The following is a 21,227-nucleotide window of genomic DNA, read 5'->3' as shown; positions in this document are numbered from 1 at the left end:
AAGTATTAGTTTAAGGGTGTGCACACTTATGCAACCATATTATTTTATTTTTTATTTTTACTTCCCTCCACCTAAAAGATTTCAGTTTGTTGTTCAATCGAGTTGCACAGTTTATAGGTCACATTAAAAGTGGGGAAAAGAATCTGAAACTATTTATCTTTGTCTCATATTTTTTATATCACAAAAACCTGACATTTTAACAGGAGTGTATAGACTTTTTATATCCACTGTAGCTGTTAAGCTACAGTGTGAGATCTAAAGGCACTGTTGCTTCTGGCTGCTACAGTAGTCCTACAAGATTTGGAATTACATTTGGTGAATTCATCACTGTGCAGCTTTCCTTGCTGGAGAAAAAGCTGTGTCTGATGATCCACAGTGCAAGGATCACCATGCTGCTTTAGTCTTCCCGCAGATCTCTGCTTTGTACACTTTTAGCCAGATTCAGAGAGAGTTACGCCAGTAGATACGCTGTCGTAACTCTGAATCTGCGCCGTCGTAAATTTAAGTGTATTCTCAAATTGCGATACACTTAAATCTAGCTAAGATACGACCGCCTGCGCCGTCGTATCTTAGCTGTCTATTTAGGCCGGCCGCTAGGGGCGTGTACGCTGATTTACGCCTAGAATGCGTAAATCAGCGAGATACGCCTATTCACGAACGTACGCTTGCCCGTCGCAGTAAAGATACGCCGTTTACGTAAGGCGTTTTCAGGCCTAAAGATATTCCACCAAAAAGATGGCGCAGCCAATGTTAAGTATGGACGTCGGAACCGCTTCGAATTTTAAAATTTTTACGTCGTTTGCGTAAGTCGTTCGTGAATGGGGCTGGGTGTAATTTACGTTCACGTCGAAACCAATAAGTCTTTGCGGCGTAATTTGGAGGATGCGCACTGGGATATGTCCACGGACGGCGCATGCGCCGTTCGTTAAAAACATTAATCACGTTGGGTCACGATTAATTAGCATAAAACATGCCCACCTCTTCACAATTTGAATTAGGTGCACTTAGGCCGGCACATTTACGCTACGCCGCCGTAACTTAGGACGCAAGTGCTTTGTGAATACAGCACTTGCCTCTCTAACTTACGGCGGCGTAGCGTATATGAGATACGCTACGCCTGCCTAACGTTAGGCACCTTTATGTGAATCCACTATCTATTTGTCTGCTGCTTTTTAATTCCTACACCATCAGCTCATCAGTAATTAGGAGGGAGCTCTGAAGTGAGAAAATAAAGCCCTGCCTCTACCGAGATGGTTGTCTCCATGCATAGATACAATGCAAAACAAAGCATGTTAAGTCTGTAATGAGGAAAGGATCAGCTGCAGGGAGCCTGCAGACAAGATTGGTGATAAGTCCTTGGCGATCTTCTTGAATTTTAATCGGGCACAGCTTTTAAGACTAGGTTCACGCTACTGCGATGCGATGTACTGTGCATTTGATAATTTTTTTTTTTCTTAAATGAGTTGCGAATTTGCCTTGCATTTTGAGGTGGACAGGCACAAATTTACCGTAAATTTCAAAGTGAACAATTCGCAGAGATGTGAACTGTGTGCTGCGAGTTTACTGTAAGTTCAATTGAAGCCTATGAAGATAACATTTGCACTGCGCCATAGGAATTCGCATTGCACCTGCAGTCAGCACACACAGGACCCTTTTTTTTCCTTGCACCAATTTTGCTATGCATAGATGTGAACCAAAGCCATAGAGTACATTTTTACATGACCTGCGAATCTGTGTGTTCCAAATCTGCTGTAAATTCACATCAGTGTGAACCCAGGCTAAAATGGAAGAAAAGACAAATTATAAACTATTGTTAAAAATGTTTCTTCACACCTCCTGCCCACCCTGTATAAAAAAAAAAAAACAATTTGTGTACTTACCTGATCTTAAGCTGCTCTGCTCCAGTCATGAAGTCCAGGAGGTCCGGCTCCCCTGGGTCAGTGAGCAACTGCTGCATGGGAAAAGAGGGCTCCAGAAGTTCACAGCCTTTGTCGAGAGATGCCTTACATAGGGGAGCCAGACCTGCAAGATCACGGAACCAGACCGGATCAGATTAAAAATTGGTAAGTACACAGGGTAGACCGGATAGGTTAGGAGCAACATTTTTTGCAACTAGTTAGAGTTAGGCTTTTTTTTCCCACTTTAAAAGTTAGCTAGGCAAGTACTGTATTTACAAAGTACTTGCCTGCTAAGTTACGGCGGCGTAGCATAAATGCGGCCGGCGTAAGCGTGCCTAATTCAAATTAGGCTGAGGGGGCGTGTTTTATGTTAATGGGGGGGTGACCCGACATGATTGACGGTTTTTACGAACGGTGCATGCGCCGTCCGTGTACACATCCCAGTGTGCATTGCGGCAAAGTACGCCGCAAGGACGTATTGGTTTTGACGTGGACGTAAATTACGTCCAGCCCTATTCACGGACGACTTACGCAAACGACGTAACATTTTCAAATTTTGACGCGGGAAGGACGGCCATACTTAACATTGGCTACGCCACCAAGGGGGCATGTTTATCTTTAGGCGACGTATCTCTTACGGAAACGGCGTATCTTTACTGCGACGGGCGGACGTACGTTCGTGAATAGGCGTATCTAGTCATTTACATATTCTACGCCGAACGCAATGGAAGCGCCACCTAGTGGCCAGCCTAAATATTGCACCCTAAGATAGGACGGCGCAAGCCGTCGTATCTTAGATAGGTTTAAGTGTATCTCAGTTTGAGAATACACTTAAACTTAGGTCGGCGCAGAATCCGAGTTAGGTCGGCGTATCTACTGATACGCCGGGCTAACTCTCTGTGAATCCACCTATAGGTTTAGAAATGTGTGGCTAAACCCCATTTAAGCCTGTATAATGGAGAACCCAACATTTCTACTGCTGGTTCCAAGCCAGTAATATGTAGTCATCAACTTACAAAAATGTTATTTTATTTTAAATTATTATTATTATTATTATACAGGATTTATATAGCGCCAACAGTTTGCGCAGCGCTTTACATCAGGGAAGACAATACAGTCACAATACAATTCATTACAGGAGGGATCAGAGGGCCCTGCTCGTTAGAGCTTACAATCTATTACATTTGAACAATCTTTTAAATGTGCTTTTCAACACTCAGCACTTATTAAAACAGGAATATTTGATGGCATATAAGAAAAGTCTTGAAAGTCACATGAAAACAGGTCAATCAAAGTTGACAAAACCCTTTAGGAGACAAAATGTCATCAGTAACTCCTCCCACTGGTCACCGACTCCACCCACTGATCACAGTAGAGTCATTGGACATATCTTGAGCAGAGGCCATTGCTTTAAAGGGACTGCTGTCGTTTTTCCAGGCTTCGTTCAATATCATCGATTACTTGGACAGCAGCCTTGGGAATTCGGGTTCCTGGTCCAAACACGCTGGAGACTCCAGCATTAAATAGGAAGTCATAGTCCTGTAGAAATCAGAGGAAATGTTGATGAAGTTATGTGAGAAGGAGCGAAAGGTGGAACAGATTTATTAAAACTGGAGACAGAAAACAGTAGTACCATCTATCACAGCCAACTTCCAGCAAATGTTTAAGCATTGTAAGAAATGTAAAGCTGAACTCCAACTTTCTTTTCACTAGAACTGAATGGAATGATCAATCCCAGCATAGATCATACCTCTGTACCATGTTGCTCTGTTGTCTGCAGATCCTCTGATATTCTAGGTTTAGTTGTGGCTTTGTACCATGTGACACTATGTATAGTCTGATATAGACTGAGACCCTTCCATAACCACTTCCTGGTGCATCTCTAGCCTACAACACACCCCTCTGTAGTCTTTCAGACTGTGCAAATGATGCAACCTCCTTTACAGTTCTGATGGTGGGTGAGATGGAATACATCCTAATTGGCATTCAATCCCGCCCAATCACAGCTACAGGAAGAGTCCAAACCTCCCAAGTCCCGCCTTGCAGATCCCAGCATTATTCATAATCAAATAGTAAACACCTTTATACACAGCCTATTCAAAAAGCTTGCTATGCTGCTGGGCAGGATTGAATGGATCACAATTAGAAATTCATTCCCGCCCAGTTATTTCCCGCTGGGGAGGGATGTGCCGTTAGTCATGCCTAGGGCCACGCAGGTGATAGGATCAGAGGGTGAACTCCTCAGACTGCAGCTACTCAGCCACTCTGCTGACCTCACGCCCGGCACCTCCCTAGCTGTGCCCGCCTCCTCTGCTGTGCTGAACTCATGCCAGGCGTCTCCTCTGCCTTCCCAGCTGTACCCGCCTCCTCCGCCGACAGCATGCCCTACGCCTCCTCCGCCGACAGCATGCCCTACGCCTCCTCCGCCGACAGCATGCCCTACGCCTCCTCCGCCGACAGCATGCCCTACGCCTCCTCCGCCGACAGCATGCCCTACGCCTTCTCCGCCTCCCCAGTGGTGCCCGCCTCTTCCATCAACCTCATGTTCCCTGGCCAGGCTAACAGGGGAGTCAACAGGCCGTGGTGGCACCCCCTAGGCAGCAGTGTGCGCTAGGCGGCTACCTAGTTCGCCTAATGGGAGCGCCAACCCTGCCTCCCACATTCCTTCCTCACATGACCACTGATCCCTCCTGTCCCATGGGCGTACAGACCCTATTAAAAGGATGCTGGGGCTGGGAGGGGAAGGGTTCAAACGAAACTGTTAACGCTTGTACCTTTAGCATACCTAAAATGTCTTCAGTCCATAAACATAAATATCTATGTTGCATTCTGATATTTTGTATTGCACAATATTTGTCAGCTTTCTTTTCAAAAAAGACAGAGTACGGTACTTATCCCTACAGGAGGCAATATCTTCCAGCTGGCTATGCTCAGTATATTATCAACTGATTTGACTGCAAAAACTGCATGCAAACCATTCCCTGCCAGGATTCCATACAAAATCTACGTTTCAGTCTAAAAGCATGAGTTCACCCCCAGAAATAGTATTTATGTCAACAATTGTAAGAAACATATCCCAATCTACTTAAGATGTCATTCATTTCCTACAGGCATTTATAGGGCACTGTCAATATACGCAGCGCTGTACATATTGTACATTCACATTAGTCCATGCCCACATGAAGCTTCTAAATCTTAAGTCCCTAACTCTCATTTATACAGTACATACACATACTACAGCCAAATTAGACAGGATCCAAGTAACCTTACAGCATGGGTGGAAACCGGAACTACTGTTGGCTCCTAAATGCCTATTTTTTTTTCTTACTTTTATTTTTTAAAATGCTGAATGGTCATTTTACATTGTGGGGCTGGATCAACAGATACCCCATTATTGGCTTTGTTGGACGTGGCATTGTGAAAATGTTCTATAGGTAGTAAAGCAACATATAGGCCTGAAACATGAGCAGGTAATTCAAAAAGACATGGGGTAACAAGATACCTCCAGTGGGGGCACACTATAGGCTGCTCACATCTAGCGGCAGAGATAGTGAAAAATTCTAAATAAGGTATATGACACAGGGGCTATATGGAGACCAGCCTCCAGTATGTATATTTGATTAAAGGGGTTATAAAGGTACAATTTTTTTTCCTAAATAGCTTCTTTTACCTTAGTGCAGTCCTCCTTCACTTACCTCATCCTTCCATTTTGCTTTTAAGTGTCCTTATTTCTTCTGAGAAATCCTCACTTCCTGTTCTTCTGTCTGTAACTCCACACAGTAATGTGAGGCTTTCTCCCTGGTGTGGAGTGTCGTGCTCGACCCCTCCCTTGGACTAAAGGAGAGTCAGGACGCCCACTAACACACAGCTCCTTTCTCTATCTGCAATGTAGAGAGTGTCCTGACTCTCCTATAGTCTAAGGGAAGGGGTGAGCACGACACTCCACACCAGGGAGAAAGCCTTGCATTACTGTGTGTAGTTACGCCAACGCAGCGTAGAGAGGCAAGCAATGCATTCAGCAAGCCAGTGCTCCCAACGCTGCGCCAGCGTGGCGTGGGATTCGAAGGCATACGCCGGTGTAGGTGGAAGTGGGCGTGACCCATGCAAATGAGGCGTGACCCCATGCAAATGATGGGCCGAGCGCCAGAGAGATACGTATCACGAACTGTGCATGCGCCGTGACGTGGACGCATCCACCTTCGCCTGCTCACAACCACGTCGGAACAACTGCCTAAACTACGCCGGATCACTGCGTACGGCGTGAACATAACCTGCGCCCAGCCAGACACCCGTCCAACGTAAAATACGCCGGCTTGTGTTCCCTGGTGCAGACCTTTGCATGTCCGCTGCTGGGTTGCACCTCCTTTATGGGGAATAACTTTACACCGGACGTACAACTTACGCGCACCTCACGTAGCCTGCGTCAGGCGCACGCAGGTTCGTGAATCGCCGTATTTCCCTCATTTGCATGTTTGAATGGCTAATCAATGGGAGCGGCAACATGCACCCAGCCTAAATGTGCGCCCACTCTACGCCGGCGTAAGAAAGCTACGTGGGCGGGGGTGTAGCCTGGTTTTAGGCGCATATCTGTTTGTGGGTCTGGCGCTCAGATACGATGGTGCACATTTGCACTTTCGTCGGCGTAACTTGTTATACGTCAGCGTAAGTGCTTTGTGAATCTGGGCCTTTCAGTATTTGCCCACAATTTGTCTTAAAATGAATATGAATTCTAACTGGACGACATTTAATTCGCTAAAGCATTCAACTATAAACAAGTGCCATGTTTTGTAATTCAAGAAAACAGTTGAATGTTTTTAAAATTATTTTTGCATCTGTATTGCTGATCTACAGCCTCTTTAACCACTTCAGCTCTGGGAAGGTTTATCCCCCACTTCATGAATAGGCCATTTTTTTGCGATACGGCACAGCGTTACTTTAATTGACAATTGTGCGGTCGTGCAACACTATACACAAATACATTTTCCCCACATATAGAGCTTTCTTTAAGTGGTATTTGATCACCTCTGCCGTTTTTATTTTTTGCGCTATAAACGAAAAAAATATAGATACTTTTGAAAAAAAATATATAAAACACACCTAATAAAAAATAAAATAAAAATAAATTTCTTCATCAAATTAGGCCAATATGATTTTGGTAAATGTTTGCTACATATTTTCTTAAAAAAAAAAAAAAAAATCCCAATAAGCGTATATTGATTGGTTTATGCAAAAGTTATAGCCTCTACAAACTATGGGATATTTTTTATGGAATGTTTTTTAATTTATTTTTAAAAGTGGAGAGTTTAGTGGGACTTTATATGAGGAAATGACACAGTCAATTACCTCCATCCCTGTTATTTGTATAAAGGAAGAGCGAAGGAGAGCGGGAATTTAAATGAAGTGTGTGGGAAAAGCTTGAAATGGTAAATGATGATTAAAGTAGATTATGATCATTTAATACTATAATAGTGTATCGTACATGACTATATTACATTATTGAAGATCATAATTATACAGTATTCAATACTTATATAGATAGATTCAAATTCATGTCAACAAAAAGACAAAAATCATAAGGTTAAAATACATAAACTTTTATAAAAAGCTTAAAGCAGTTCAAAACAAAAAAGTATTTTTGTTGACATGAATTTGAATCTATCTATACAAGTATTGAATACTGTATAATTATGATCTTCTTCAATAATGTATATATGAAAGTATTAAATGATCATAATCTACTTCAATTATCTTTTACCATTTCAAGCTTTTCCCGCACATACTTCATTTAAAGTCCCGCTCTCCTTCGCTCTTTTTTTAATTAATGTTTTACTAGTAATGGCGGTGATCAGCAACTTATAGAGGGACTGCGACATTGCGGCGGAAAAATCGGACACCAATTGACACTTTTTTGGTGACCAGTGACACCAATAGAGTGATCAGTGCTAATAAAATATGCACTGTAACTGTACTAATGACAATGGCAGGAAAGGGGTTAACATCAGGGGCGATCTAATAGTGTAAATGTGTCCCTAGGGAGTGCTTGTCAACTATGGGGGGGGGGGGGGGTGCTTTAACTGTGGGAAGACAGATCCACAAGACCTCGGTCTTCCCCTGTCACAGGATGGTGATCTGCCTTGTGTTTACATCGGCAGACCTCCATTCTCCATCGGGAACGAATATTGTGTCCACCAGACTCGCCGATTGGCTTCCGCAGACCTGGAAGAGCGAAAACACATATAGGTACATTAAGTCGCGCAGGAGAGCCACTGCGCCCCTCAGTACATGTACGCAAGGGCGGTCGGCAAGTGGTTAAAGTTAGAATGTCAAAAGCGTCTTCATAGTATTTCTTAGGCCCCGTACTCACGACCAAACATGTCTGCTGAAACTGGTCCGCAGACCAGTTTCAGCAGACATGTTTGGCCGTGTGTTGGCCCGAGCGGACCATTTTCGGGCGGATCGGACAGGTTTCCAGCGGACAACTGTTTCCTGGCATTGCTTTAAAACAGTCCGCTGGAAACCTGTCCGCCCGGACATGTACGGTCGTCTGTACAGACCTACCGTACATTTTTTAGCAATTAATGAAGAATTCCAGGTATGGCTATTTTTACATGGTTACATTGGTCCAAGCTGGACCAATGTAACTATTCATATACTATACCTGGGGGACCCCTCTAGAACAGCTTTCATTAAATGGGAGACCCGAACCAAGTGATGTTCCCTTCTGGACTGTTAGCCTGCGCTAGATCACCACTGCACTTCTGTCATTGGTTGCTAGGACTGCCGGCGCCCTAGCAACCAATTAAATCACTTTTGCACCTCACCCTCTTCAGCAGGTTTCTCTGCCCAGCTCCCATCCCCTGCAGCATGCTTCTTCTTCAAGTTCCTGCTCCAGCCTCCCTCCTTCCTGGCTACGGGGACATACCCATCAGGTACAATGTTTACTTACCAATCTAAATGTGCACTTTGATGGTTCACAACTGAAATTTAAAGATGGGCACTCTGGGACTCCTGTTGTATGGGGGCACACTGATTAGGAAACCTGATCTATGGGGGCACACTGATGGGAACACCTGATCTATGAAGGCAAACTGATGGGCACACTTGATCTATGGAGGCAAACTGATGGGCACACCTGATCTATGGAGGCAAACTGATGGGCACACCTGATCTATGGAGGCAAACTGATGGGCACACCTGATCTATGGAGCCAAACTGATGGGCACACCTGATCTATGGAGCCAAACTGATGGGCACACCTAATCTATGGAGGCACACAAACGGGGATACCTCATCTATGAGAGCTCACTGATGGGCACACCTGATCTATGGAGGCAAACTGATGGACACACCTGATCTATGGAGGCAAACTGATGGACACACCTGATCTATGGAGGCAAACTGATGGGCACACCTGATCTATGGCGGCACACAGATGGGGATACCTTATCTATGAGAGCTCACTGATGGGCACACCTGATCTATGGAGGCAAACTGATGGACACACCTGATCTATGGAGGCAAACTGAAGGGCACACCTGATCTATGGAGGCAAACTGAAGGGCACACCTGATCTATGGAGGCAAACTGATGCACACACCTGATCTATGGAGGCAAACTGATGGGCACACCAGATCTATGGAGGCAAACTGATGGGCACACCTGATCTATAGATGCACAACGAAGGGCACACCTGACGTAAATAGGGAACTCTGATGGGGACATTAGATTTATGGGGGCATTCTGATGGGGGCGCCTGATGTAAAGGAGAACTCTGATGGGGGATGAATACTGTTGAAATGCTTTTAAAATGGTACATTTCTCATTTTTTGATAGACATGATAGACATGGATGAGCAGACCTCCTTGAATTTTATTTCAATACCCCTGCTCTAGAAGCTGGAAATCATGGCGGTAGGCACTGCTAGTAGTAAGAAACCTACCAGCTTCCAGGTCCCGTGCCGAGCGGCTGCCCTTTCTGCATTTGAACATAGAGGGCTAGCCGCTTGGTATGGGTGCTATTCAGAGACTGCAGTGTATTTTCTCAATGAATGCAAAGCTTTCTTTGACTGGACCAGGTGGAGAGGTGGGCGGTGATATGCTTTCCACCACCAGAGAATGCTTTGCATTCATTGAGCAAATTCAGACTGATCTCTGAATGAAGCCATGCAAAAAGGGCAACCTTCTGTGTTCACAAGTCAGCAGGGCTGTTGCATGGTACAAGACCCAGAATTTAGTGGAGACCACTGGAGTAGTCGGGTCTACTACAGTGATTTCATTTTCTGGAGGGATCCCACAGGTGTGGTATATAGTTACATTGGTCCTAACTGAACCACTATGTAACAATATACACACCTGGAATTCTTCTTTAATGATTTCATCTGAATAATTCCACCAGCACACATGACTATTGTCCTCTGATGCAGTCCCTTTTTATGGGACCATCTTCCAAAACCTTTATTACTCCAGCTGTACTTAACACTTTTCCTGATCGGTAAACAAAGATTTTCTTTCAGTCTTTATCTGCAAGTCTTGGTAAGCCCGAGACTCGTACTCAACATTTACAGTTATTGTGTTATTGGCTTTAGTAACTGGCAAAGTGTGTTCTTTGTTCAGCTTGCTTTAAATCTTGCTGTTCTGTCTCAGAATGCCGTTTTGATTTATTGCTTCTCACATCTGGTGGTAACTTGAACCTCTGCCAGGTTTTGCTTTTGATGAAAACTTCTTTGTGAAAATCTCTCTTGCATGCACCATACTGTTCCCTGGCAGCCTGCACCATGGCAATCTGTCAGAGAGTTAGGTGAACTGTCTGCCCCCAAACTGCATAGTTGTCTTGTATTCTTTATGTTTTTATAGCAGTAAGAAAAAATATCACTTACAAGACTAAATAAGTACAGTACCTATCCAATATTGCTTGATAAAAGACCACAAAAAAAAAGAGATACAATCACCAAGGATCAGAAGGCACTAAAATTATCTTATAAGCTTAGACACATAGAAAGAATATGTACACTTTATGCCACAAAGATTGTGGACACCTGATCATCAAACCTATATGAGCTTGTTTGCCATCTCATTCTAAAACTATTGGCAGTACTATAGAGTTGGCTCTTCATTTGCAGCTTAACCAGCCTCCACTCTTCTGGGGGGGGGGGCTTTCTGCAAGTTTAGAGAGCATCTGTATAACTAGAAACTAAGAGAATGGACTTTAACCACTTAAGCCCCGGACCATTTTGTTGCTAAAGGACCAGGCCCCTTTTTGCGATTCGGCACTGCGTCGCTTTAACTGACAATTGCACGGTCGTGAGACGTGGCTCCCACACAAAATTGATGTCTTTTTTTCCCCACAAAATGGAGCTTATAATATTTTTTACTTTTTGCTAAAATAAATATCCCCCAAAAATATATAAAACATTTTTTTTCCCTCAGTTTAGGCCGATACATTTTCTTCTACATTTTTGGCAATAAAAGGGGGAGAAGACAGCACGGGGGAAGAGCGGCACGGAGGGGGAGAAGACAGCACGGGGGAAGAGTGGCACGGAGGGGGAGAAGACGGCACGGGGGAAGAGCGGCACGGAGGGGGAGAAGACGGCACGGGGGAAGAGCGGCATGGAGGGGGAGAAGACGGCACGGGGGAAGAGCGGCATGGAGGGGGAGAAGACAGCACGGGGGGAGAGCGGCATGGAGAGGGAGAAGACAGCACAGGGGGAGAAGACAGCAGGGGGGGAGAGCAGCATGGAGAGGGAGAAGACAGCACAGGGGGAGAGCGGCAGGGGGGAGAAGACAGCAGGGGGGGAGAGCGGCATGGAGAGGGAGAAGACAGCACGGGGGGAGAGCGGCAGGGGGGAGAAGACAGCACGGGGGGAGAAGACAGCACGGAGAGGGAGAAGACAGCACGGGGGGAGAGCGGCAGGGGGGAGAAGACAGCACGGAGAGGGAGAAGACAGCACGGGGGGAGAGCGGCAGGGGGGAGAAGACAGCACGGGGGGAGAGCGGCACAGAGAGGGAGAAGACAGCACTGGGGGGGGAAGAAGACAGCACGAAAAAGACTTGTAACTCCCCCCCCACCACCCGATACCTGACTGCCCAGGTATCGAGTGAAGCATCGGAGCAATTCCCCCGAGTACAAGTACTCGGGAAATGCTTGGTATCGGTACCGATACTAGTATCGGTATCGGGACATCCCTAGTTGACATTCATCATTCAATCAAGTGCAATCCAAAAAAAATCCTGTTTTCTTTCCTTCCACGATTGGGTATTCTTTGCAATATGACATTCTAATGTAGGGAAAATATCCCTTTCAAAGTATAATTTCCCTGGCAAAATGTGCAGTTGATCTGCAATTAATAATCAACCCCCATGTCTTTATGGAGCTGGCTTTATACACAGGAGGACCATCATGCTAGAACAGACGTCATCAGCACATGTGCACTGAAGCAACGCACGTACGTGCCGTTGCTTCAGTTAAACTGTGCCATTACCGGTGGCTCCCGTGTGCATTCACGGGAGTGACATCATCGCGGCTCTGGCCAATCACAGCGCCGGAGCCCGCGATACCCGGAAGTAACTCCGGGGAAAAATACGGTGAACGAGGACCACTGCGGGGGCTTCGAACAGAGGAAGATAATACATAATGAATTAGTATGCATAGCATACTAGCTCATTATGCCTTTGTCTTACAGTTATTTTTTGTTTTGTTTTGTTTCTAGGGTTTACAACCACTTTAAAGAGCTTACAATCAAAGGAGCCAGTTTAGAGAAGAGTCAAATAGCCAGCAGGAAACATCACAAGCACAGGGTGAACATGCAAACTCTATGAAATGAGTGTCTTGGCTGCAATTTGAACAGAGGATGCTAGTGCCGTAAGGCAGGAATGCCAACCACTAAAGCCTCATGTACACTGCAGCTGCTAAACAGACATTTAGGAGCAGTTGGGCCTTTTTTTACAGCAGCGCCTGAACTCTCTTCGGTGTTATCTTATGTGTAAATATACACTCAGTTGTTTATAGTAGTTGAGAGGCAGCTGAGGTTACTGGCATTTTTTTTTTTTTTAAAGAAGAAAAATCGCATTCAGGACTGTAGTTTGCCAGCATTTTAAACGCCAAATGCTTGCAAACGCATGTAAACGCAATAACCTGCATGTATACAAAAACCTCCCATTTCTTGTAGTTATGATAGCAGCAGGAGGAGGAGGGGGGGGGCGGGCACTGATATGAGCAGACAGGTAAGTGGGGGGGGGGGGGGGGTGAGAGGAAGACAGAGAAGGCCAGAGCAGGGCTGCAGATGACAGAGGCACTGACCACGGTGTCAGGGCTCAGCAGCCATGATAAACCATGGTCAGTTTATACAGCAAATTATACAGCACAAGCACTGTGCTGTTATTCATGGTTTAGGGGAACATGATCTGTGTTTTTTTTTTTCAGGGTAACAAAACACTTTAATAAAGGAGTCCAGAAGCAACAAACTCTGGTCCTCTCACACAATTTTCTAAGGCCTCGTGCACACAGGGCGTTATACAAAAATTAGCTGCAAAGCCACTACCAACACCAGGAAAAAAACTTGCTTTTAGTAGCTTTTTGCATTGGTGTTAATGCACGTTTAGCAGCGCTAACTTTAAGCAGCGTTTCTCTGCCTCTATTTAAAATCTATGGTTCCCTATGACAGCCCATTGATTTGAATAGAAGTCGCAAAGAAGTGCACTGAGTATCTTGAAGGGGAACCCTCGCCAAAATGAAAAAAAAAAACTATTGTGGGGTCCCCCCCCCCAAGACGATACCAGACCCCCTCAGTCTGGTACAGATTTTAGGAGGAACCCCCATGACAACAAAAAAAATTATGTGGTGCCCCCCCCACGATCCATACCAGACTCTTATCCATGAATGCAGCCTGACAGGTCAGGAAAGAGAGGGGGGCCCTCCTGAACCATACCAGGCCACATGCCCTCGACATGAGGGGGGGTGGATGCTTTGGGAAAGGAGAGGAGCCTGGGCCCCCCACCCCAAAGCACCTTGTCCCCATGTAAGAACCGGAGGATGAAGACATGGGCAGAAGGAGAAGAAATCGAAAGAGACGGCAGAGAAATTTTAATAAATTACTTCATCAAAAACCTGTGTACTGTTTTAATTTTTGAAACTTTTTTGGGGTGAATGGATAGGGGTAGACTGTACCACATACTCATTCACCTAGCCAGGGGGCCCCCTTGTTAAAAAGGGGGGGTACAGATTCTGATAAGCCCCCCGCCAGCAGACCCTGAAACCAACGACCAGGGTCATCAGGAAAAGGCCATTGTCCCCCATCAACATAGAGACAAGGTGCTTTGGGGTGGGGGGGCACAGGGCCCCTGCCCCAAAGAACCCACCCCCTAATGCTGAGGGCATTTGGCCTGGTATAGTCTAAGAGGGGGGCGCTTGCCGGAATAAGTGTCTGGTATGAAATTTAATAATTATACGTGGGCACAGGCATGTACCTGTACGTCGCCTTTAAGAGCCCAGCCATGGGTCGCGAATGCACCACCGACCTGGTCCTGTGCTCCGTGACCGCACCCGCGGGACCCGATCGATGCCAGTGTCCCGCGATCGGGTCACAGAGCTGAAGAACAGGGAGAGCCAAGTGTAAACAAACCTTTCCCCGTTCTTCCTAGTGTGACTGCCACTGATCGTCAGTTCCCTGTCATAGGGAACAACAATCAGTGACTTCACACGCAAAGCCACGCCCCCACACAGTAGTAAACACTCCCTAGGAAACACTTAACCCCTTCAGTGCCCCCTACAGGTTAACCTCTTCACTGCCAGTGTCATTTTCACAGTAATCAGTGCATTTTTATAGCACGTTTAGCTGTCAAAATGACAATGGTCCCAAAAATGTGACAAAAGTGTCTGATGTGTCCGCCATAATGTCATAGGCCCAGATTCTCAAAGGCGTTACGACGGCGCAACACCATTTGCATCGTCGTAAGTCCTAATCTGGCCCCGGGTATCTATGCGACTGATTGTTAGAATCAGTTACGCATAGATACCCATTAGATCTGACAGGCGTAAGGCTCTTATGCTGTCAGATCTTAAATGCAATTTTTTTTCCCGCCGCTAGGTGTCCCCGACGTTGTTTTCGCCGTCGCTTATGTAAATTAGCAAATTACGACGATTCCCGAACGTACGCGCGCTCGACGCAGAGAATTTACGTCGTTTCCGTAGCCTTTGCGACGCGTAAAGTTGCCCCTGGGTCTATGGAGGCGCAGCCAATGTTAAGTATGGCCGTCGTTCCCGTGTCGAAATTTAAAAAATCTACGTCGTTTGCGTAAGACGTCCGTGAATGGCGCTGGACGCCATTTACGTTACCGTCTAAGCAAATGATGTCGGTGCGACGTCTTTTAGCGCAATGCACGTCGGGTAATTTACCCAACGGAGCATGCGCAGTACGCTCGGCGCAGGACCGCGCCTAATTTAAATGGTGCCCGCCCCATTTGAATTGGGCGGGCTTGCGCTGAGCGCTTTTACGATACACCGCCGCAAGTTTACAGGTAAGTGTTCTGAGAATCAGGCACCAACGCTGTAAACCTGCGGCGGTGTAACGTAAATCACATACGTTACGCTGCCCAGGAGCAACGTAATTATATGAGAATCTGGGCCATAGTCAAGAAAAAAAAATCACTGATCGCCGCCATTAGTAGTAAAAAAAAAAAAAAAAAAAAAAAAAATATTAATAAAAATGCCATAAAACTATCCCCTATTTTGTAAATGCTTTAACTTTTGCGCAAACCAATCAAACGCTTATTGCATTTTTTTTTTACCAAAAACTTGTAGAACAATACGTATCGGCCTAAATTGAGGAAAAAAAAATGTTTTTTTTATATATATTTTTGGGGGATATTTATTATAGCAAAAAGTAAAAAATATCGTTTTTTTTTTCAAAATTGTCGCTCTATTTTTGTTTATAGTGCAAAAAATAAAAATCACAGAGGTGATCAAATACCCCCAAAAGAGAGCTCTATTTGTAGGAAAAAAAGGACGCCAATTTTTTTTGGGAGCCACGTCGCCGCGCAATTGTCAGTTAAAGTGACGCAGTGCCAAATCGCAAAAAGGGGGCCTGGTCCTTTAGCTGCATATTGGTCCGGGGCTTAAGTGGTTAATGGACATTTCCCAACCTATAGAGAGCAGTTTTTCTGAAACATTGGCACGTGTGGACTAGAATTGGTCTAGTATTGCTTTATGAGATACTAATTTATTCAAATTTATTGATCAGCAGGAGTTAGCTGTATTCACTAGAAATCATCATGCAGAAAAATTACCTGTGGTGGGATGACTCCTCCGCACATAACCAGAATATCCGGGCGTCCTAAGGCACTCAGCTCTTTGATGAGTTCTGGAACGAGCGTTTTATGACCTGCCGCCAGCGTGCTCACACCCACACAGTGCACATCCGCATCCACGGCCTGCTGGGCCACCTCACGTGGAGTCTAACACAGAAGCAGAAATAAATTAAAAAATCACTGATTATCATTCTTCGAACATGTTACCTCAGAACATGTGCAGACCTCATAGGTGTCTGGCAAACTGCTGACATCTAAAGAGCAATCAGACAGCTTTAATGAATCGGTAAGACACGGAGGAAATTAGAACAACACTAAAAATCAAGCCCTATCACCCCTCCCTTCTCTTAAGTCTTCCTACTGGTCCTTTAATAAAACCGGCCTCCTCATTGACCAATATTGAGGATTGGGAGCAAGGAGAGCCAAGGCCAAGCTTAAAGGGGTTGTAATGGTTTTTTTTTATCTAAATATGTTCCTTTAAGCTAGTGCATTGTTAGTTTATTTACCTTTTCCTTTGATTTCCCTTCTAAATGTTTTTTTTCTTTGTTTGAATTTCTCACTTCCTGTTTCTCCTCAGTAAGCTTTCCACCATCATCCGAGCGGTGGAAAGTCATTTAGAACAGCTTATTGAGGAGAAACAGGAAGTGAGAAATTCAGACAAAGAAAACAAAGAAAAAAATAATTTAGAAGGGAAATTGAAGGAAAAGGTAAGTGAACCGACAATGCACTAGCTTAAAGCGGGGTTCCAACCACAATTAGCATTTTTTAAATGTATGTCCTTTCATCATGCGTTTTTAGAATATAAATCCAGTCACTTACTATTTTAAATTTCGCCGCTCCGCATATTTTTTTTAAAAAATGTCCACACCGTTGTCATTTTGCTTGTGGGTATTGTGAAGCCCACAAGCACTTAGGGCCAGATTCAGGTAGAAATACGTTACGCTGCGGCGGCGTAACATATCCCATTTACGTTACACCGCCACAGGTTTACAGCGTAAGTGCCTGATTCACAAAGCTCTTACCTGTAAACTTGCAGCGGTGTAACGTAAATCCGCTCGGCGCAAGCCCGCCTAATTCAAATGGGGCGAGCACCATTTAAATTAGGCACGTTCCCGCGCCGAACGTACTGCGCATGCTCCGTCCATCAAATTACCCAACGTGCATTGCGCTAAGGACGTCATTGGTTTCGACGTTAACGTAAATGGCGTCCAGCGCCATTCACGGACAACTTACGCAAACAACGTAAATTTTAACATTTCAAAGCGGGAACGACGGCCATACTTAACATGGGTTACACCACCTAGAGGGCAGCCTTAGTTTTACGCAGCGCATCTCGACGGAAACAGCGTAAATTTAGAGCGACAGGTAAATCTTACGTTCGTGAATCGCCGTAACTAGTCATTTGCATATTCTACGCCGACCGCAATGGAATCGCCACCTAGCAGCCGGCCTAGAATTGCATCCTAAGATCCGACGGTGTAAGTCAATTACACCTGTCGGATCTTAGGGCTATCTATGCGTAACTGATTCTATGAATCAGCCGCATAGTTACGACGGGCGGATCACAGAGATACAACGGCGTATCAGGAGATACGCCGTCGTATCTCTTTTTTAAATCTGGCCCTTACTTCCTGGAAGTCTTGGATGGGGAGTGATAATTGGGTAGAGCACTGCATCCTGGGAAATGATGACACACATTTCCCAGGAGCATTAGAGGGAGATGATGTCAGAATCCTAGGTGATTCCAAAGGCAGATTTCATGGGACCGCATAGCAACAGGCGTTTCCAGATGAGTAAACATTTTTTTTTTCTTTTCTTCTTTTTTAGGTCTAATGAGCACAATAATGAAAAAAAAAATTGGGGATGGAAACTCAACTTTAAAGGAACCTATTTAGAAAAGGTCCGCCTAAAAAAACTGTCAGGCGGACCTGAACGGGCCGCCCGTGTAAAAGAGCCCCAACTCCACTTTCATGAAGAAAAAAAAAATATAGCAAATAAAAAAATAATATAGCATAAACAATTTATTTAAAAGCCATACTCCAATTTAATGTTAATAAAAAAAAAAACAGATGGGACAAAGTTAGAGTTAAAATCTTTGCAATTTACATTTATCCCTCAGAAAGGATTGTTTTTCTCTCAACAAAATTGGAGTTACCCTTTAACCGCTGTATGCATTTTTTCATCATATGTTGGAAAGTCCTTCACATTCCTAAATATAATCTATAAATCAGACAACCATTGTATTTAGGTCACATGAACAGAAAATAAATGATAAAACAGCAAAGAAAATTATAGCAACCTGATTACTATTCCCACCAATAAAGCCTCATACACACGATCAGATTTCCATCCGTCAAATCCATGGATATTTGTCCGAAAGGCGTTGGCCATGAACGTGTTCTGCATACAGACAGCAGAACTTTTTCAGCCAACACACATTTTTCTGCTCTTTAGCGCCACCCTTTGTGCAACTTCTGCTAATGTTGTGCTATGGTTAGCATTGGTTCGGAGCATGCATGTTTGTACTTTGGATTTTAGTCCGACGGACTTGTGTACACAGGATCGGATAATCCGATGGAACACATTTGTTGTCGTTCAATTTGAGAACATGACCATCCAACATTTGTTGTCGTAAATTCTAACAACAATTGTCCGATGGAGCATACAGACGGTCGCATTATCTGACAAAACACGTCAATCACACAATAGTTGTCAAAATATCCGATCGTGAGTACGGGCCTTAAGTCTACCCACAGACATTAGAATGTTGGCTGATCCAGCCAGAAATGGCCATTCCAGGAGGCTAACAGCCAATATGTACTGGCACAATACACAGTGGACCTATAATTGGATTTATTTTTTCATGTAAAAGGTATGAATGCCAAGTGATATATTAGAGCAGTGGTCTCCAAACTGTAGCGTGCGGCCTGATGTGGTCCTTTGCTTGCCTTTATTCAATCTTTTGGTCACTATTCCTCCCACTGATATTATTCATCCCATTATCAACAAGGTTGATTCCTTCCACTGACACCAGCATTGGAGCATTATTTTTCCCTCTGACACCAATAATAGGGCAATATTTTTTCCTCTGACACCAATGTTTGGTCGCTATTCCTCGCACCAGTACCAATGATTGAGCATTATCCCCCCTCCTCCTAACCACACGCACATTGCCATTTTTTTACTTTTACTGACCAACAAACCTAAAGAAATTGTTTTCTCCCACTGACACTGGGGCATTTTCTACATCTACATTTGTAATAATTACAATTTATCCTGACATCGTGACCTTGGATCCGATGCATTGTATCAGGAGAATTCCTCTGCTCTAGCTATGGGCCACCATGGGGGGGAGCTATTGTCTGTGACATGGAGGTATCTAAATAATGTTTTGTCCAAGTTAGTATAAGCGCGCCATACATTGGGAATCTCTTCGTATGGTGCTGGCAGCTTTTTTCCCTTAGCCAAAATGGCGCCTGCGTTGCTATGGATTTTCATCTCACAACGAGGTTTAGGTATAAATACATGGTGAATCACTGCTGCGCCCTATCCCATTGAAAATGTCAAACCTATGACGAAACGTGTCTGGGAGGACGCGCAGTGACGTCACCACGCTAAGGAGGAAGGGCTCCGCCTGTTGCCATCTGGCATCTGTTTATGTCTGATGATTTTATCTGTTTTGTAAGTACCCCTTACATCTTTTTTAAATAAATACGTTTCATGGAATTACGCTATGGTGCACCTTTTCTCTATCCATGTTCATCTGGACGAGTCTGTGAATGCGCTGGAAGCCCGATCTGGAAACTTTTAACCCTGTGAGTCCACTACAGTCTCTAAAGGACGCGGCTGGGCTATAGCCGATTGCTAATCAAGCTTTCCCTTCTGGTAAGCGGCTTTGTTACTCGGTGGTGGGTGTTCACTTCAGTGCAAAAACACATCAGTTGGCCCTTTGGTGACCCCCTTTGTTAAAGTATACAAGTATTACCCATTACTGAGATCAGAGTATTCTTCCCTGGCAGTGCCTTCATCCACTGCCCTCTCCAGAAGGAAGGAACAATGTTTGTTCAAACATTAACCCGAGTCCAAAATCATGTGGCTGTGTTCAAAAATATCTAACACGATCCCCCCGGTGCAGCATCTCATCTTGTGACTTACTACAAAGTTACAATGTGTCAGTCTGGTCACGGAAGGGGGGGGGGTTGAGACTGGGGAAATGCTTCCTTCTTCTTGCAGCAGATTGACAACATCATCTCAGCCTAGGCAAAGGAACTAGTCAGGAGCCCACCCACAACAGGCTGTCTGCAGAAAACAACAGGAGGGGGCGGAGACAAGACCAGTCATCCTGCACGAGGAGAGAGTGTAGCAGTAACTGGTCTTTATTACAGGAATCTTCTGTACATAGGCAGTTTCACACTGAATTACTGCATAGCTGCTACACTACCAACTCAGGGATTAGCCACCACAATGTATTTTTTTTTATACTTACTTTATCATAAGCCTTTAGGATGGTTGCATAATACGTAGGGTCTTTTCGCTCTTCCCCAGCCCTCTGCTGATGCAGAGATCTGAGCTGACATCATCACGGCTATAACACACTATGAATTAAGAATGTAGATAGTGAAGCTCCCTTCGGGGTGGGGCCATGCTGCCTGTTTAGACAGGGGGATTTACTAAGACTGGGGCCATCAGACTCTGAAGCAGCTGTACATGGTGTGATAGTACAGTTCCCTGTCCTGGTAATGGTCGCCCAGGACTCTCCAATAGGCAGGAATCTCCAATCCTGGGACCGGGTTTTGGAAACAGCCAGGAGTCTGGCTGGTTGATTGAGCAGGTGGGTCCTGGGCTTATAGTAGAATCAAGACCAGTGTTCTGGACTCCACCCTCCCGAGGAGTCCAGGCAAGCAAGGGAGAAGCATGCATGTCTGCATGGTATAGACAGAGGACCCAAAGCTGTGGGCTGAGCAGCACAGAAGCTGAGAGAAGGTACAGTGATTGTACAGGTACTTTGGTACGTGGCCAAGAGGGCTGA

The 21,227-nt window shown here is 44.9% G+C and overlaps 1 protein-coding gene across 1 annotated transcript in view; it reads right to left on the bottom strand.

Moving 5' to 3' along the window:
- Nucleotides 1-3,234: 3,234 nt before the first annotated feature.
- The window catches only part of MMUT (methylmalonyl-CoA mutase), a 155,929-nt gene continuing 137,936 nt past the window's right edge, over nt 3,235-21,227 (bottom strand). The window contains exons 12-13 of the mRNA XM_040348429.1: nt 16,178-16,345; nt 3,235-3,437 (exon numbers count right to left, since the gene is read on the bottom strand). Of these exons, the coding sequence (XP_040204363.1) occupies nt 3,309-3,437; nt 16,178-16,345 (297 nt within the window). The 3' untranslated portion in view covers nt 3,235-3,308. The remainder of the gene's footprint in view (nt 3,438-16,177; nt 16,346-21,227) is intronic.

Source organism: Rana temporaria, chromosome 4 (genome assembly GCF_905171775.1).
Source record: "Rana temporaria chromosome 4, aRanTem1.1, whole genome shotgun sequence".
Taxonomy (NCBI): Eukaryota; Metazoa; Chordata; class Amphibia; order Anura; family Ranidae; genus Rana; species Rana temporaria.
This window is presented reverse-complemented; position numbering and strand designations above follow the sequence as displayed.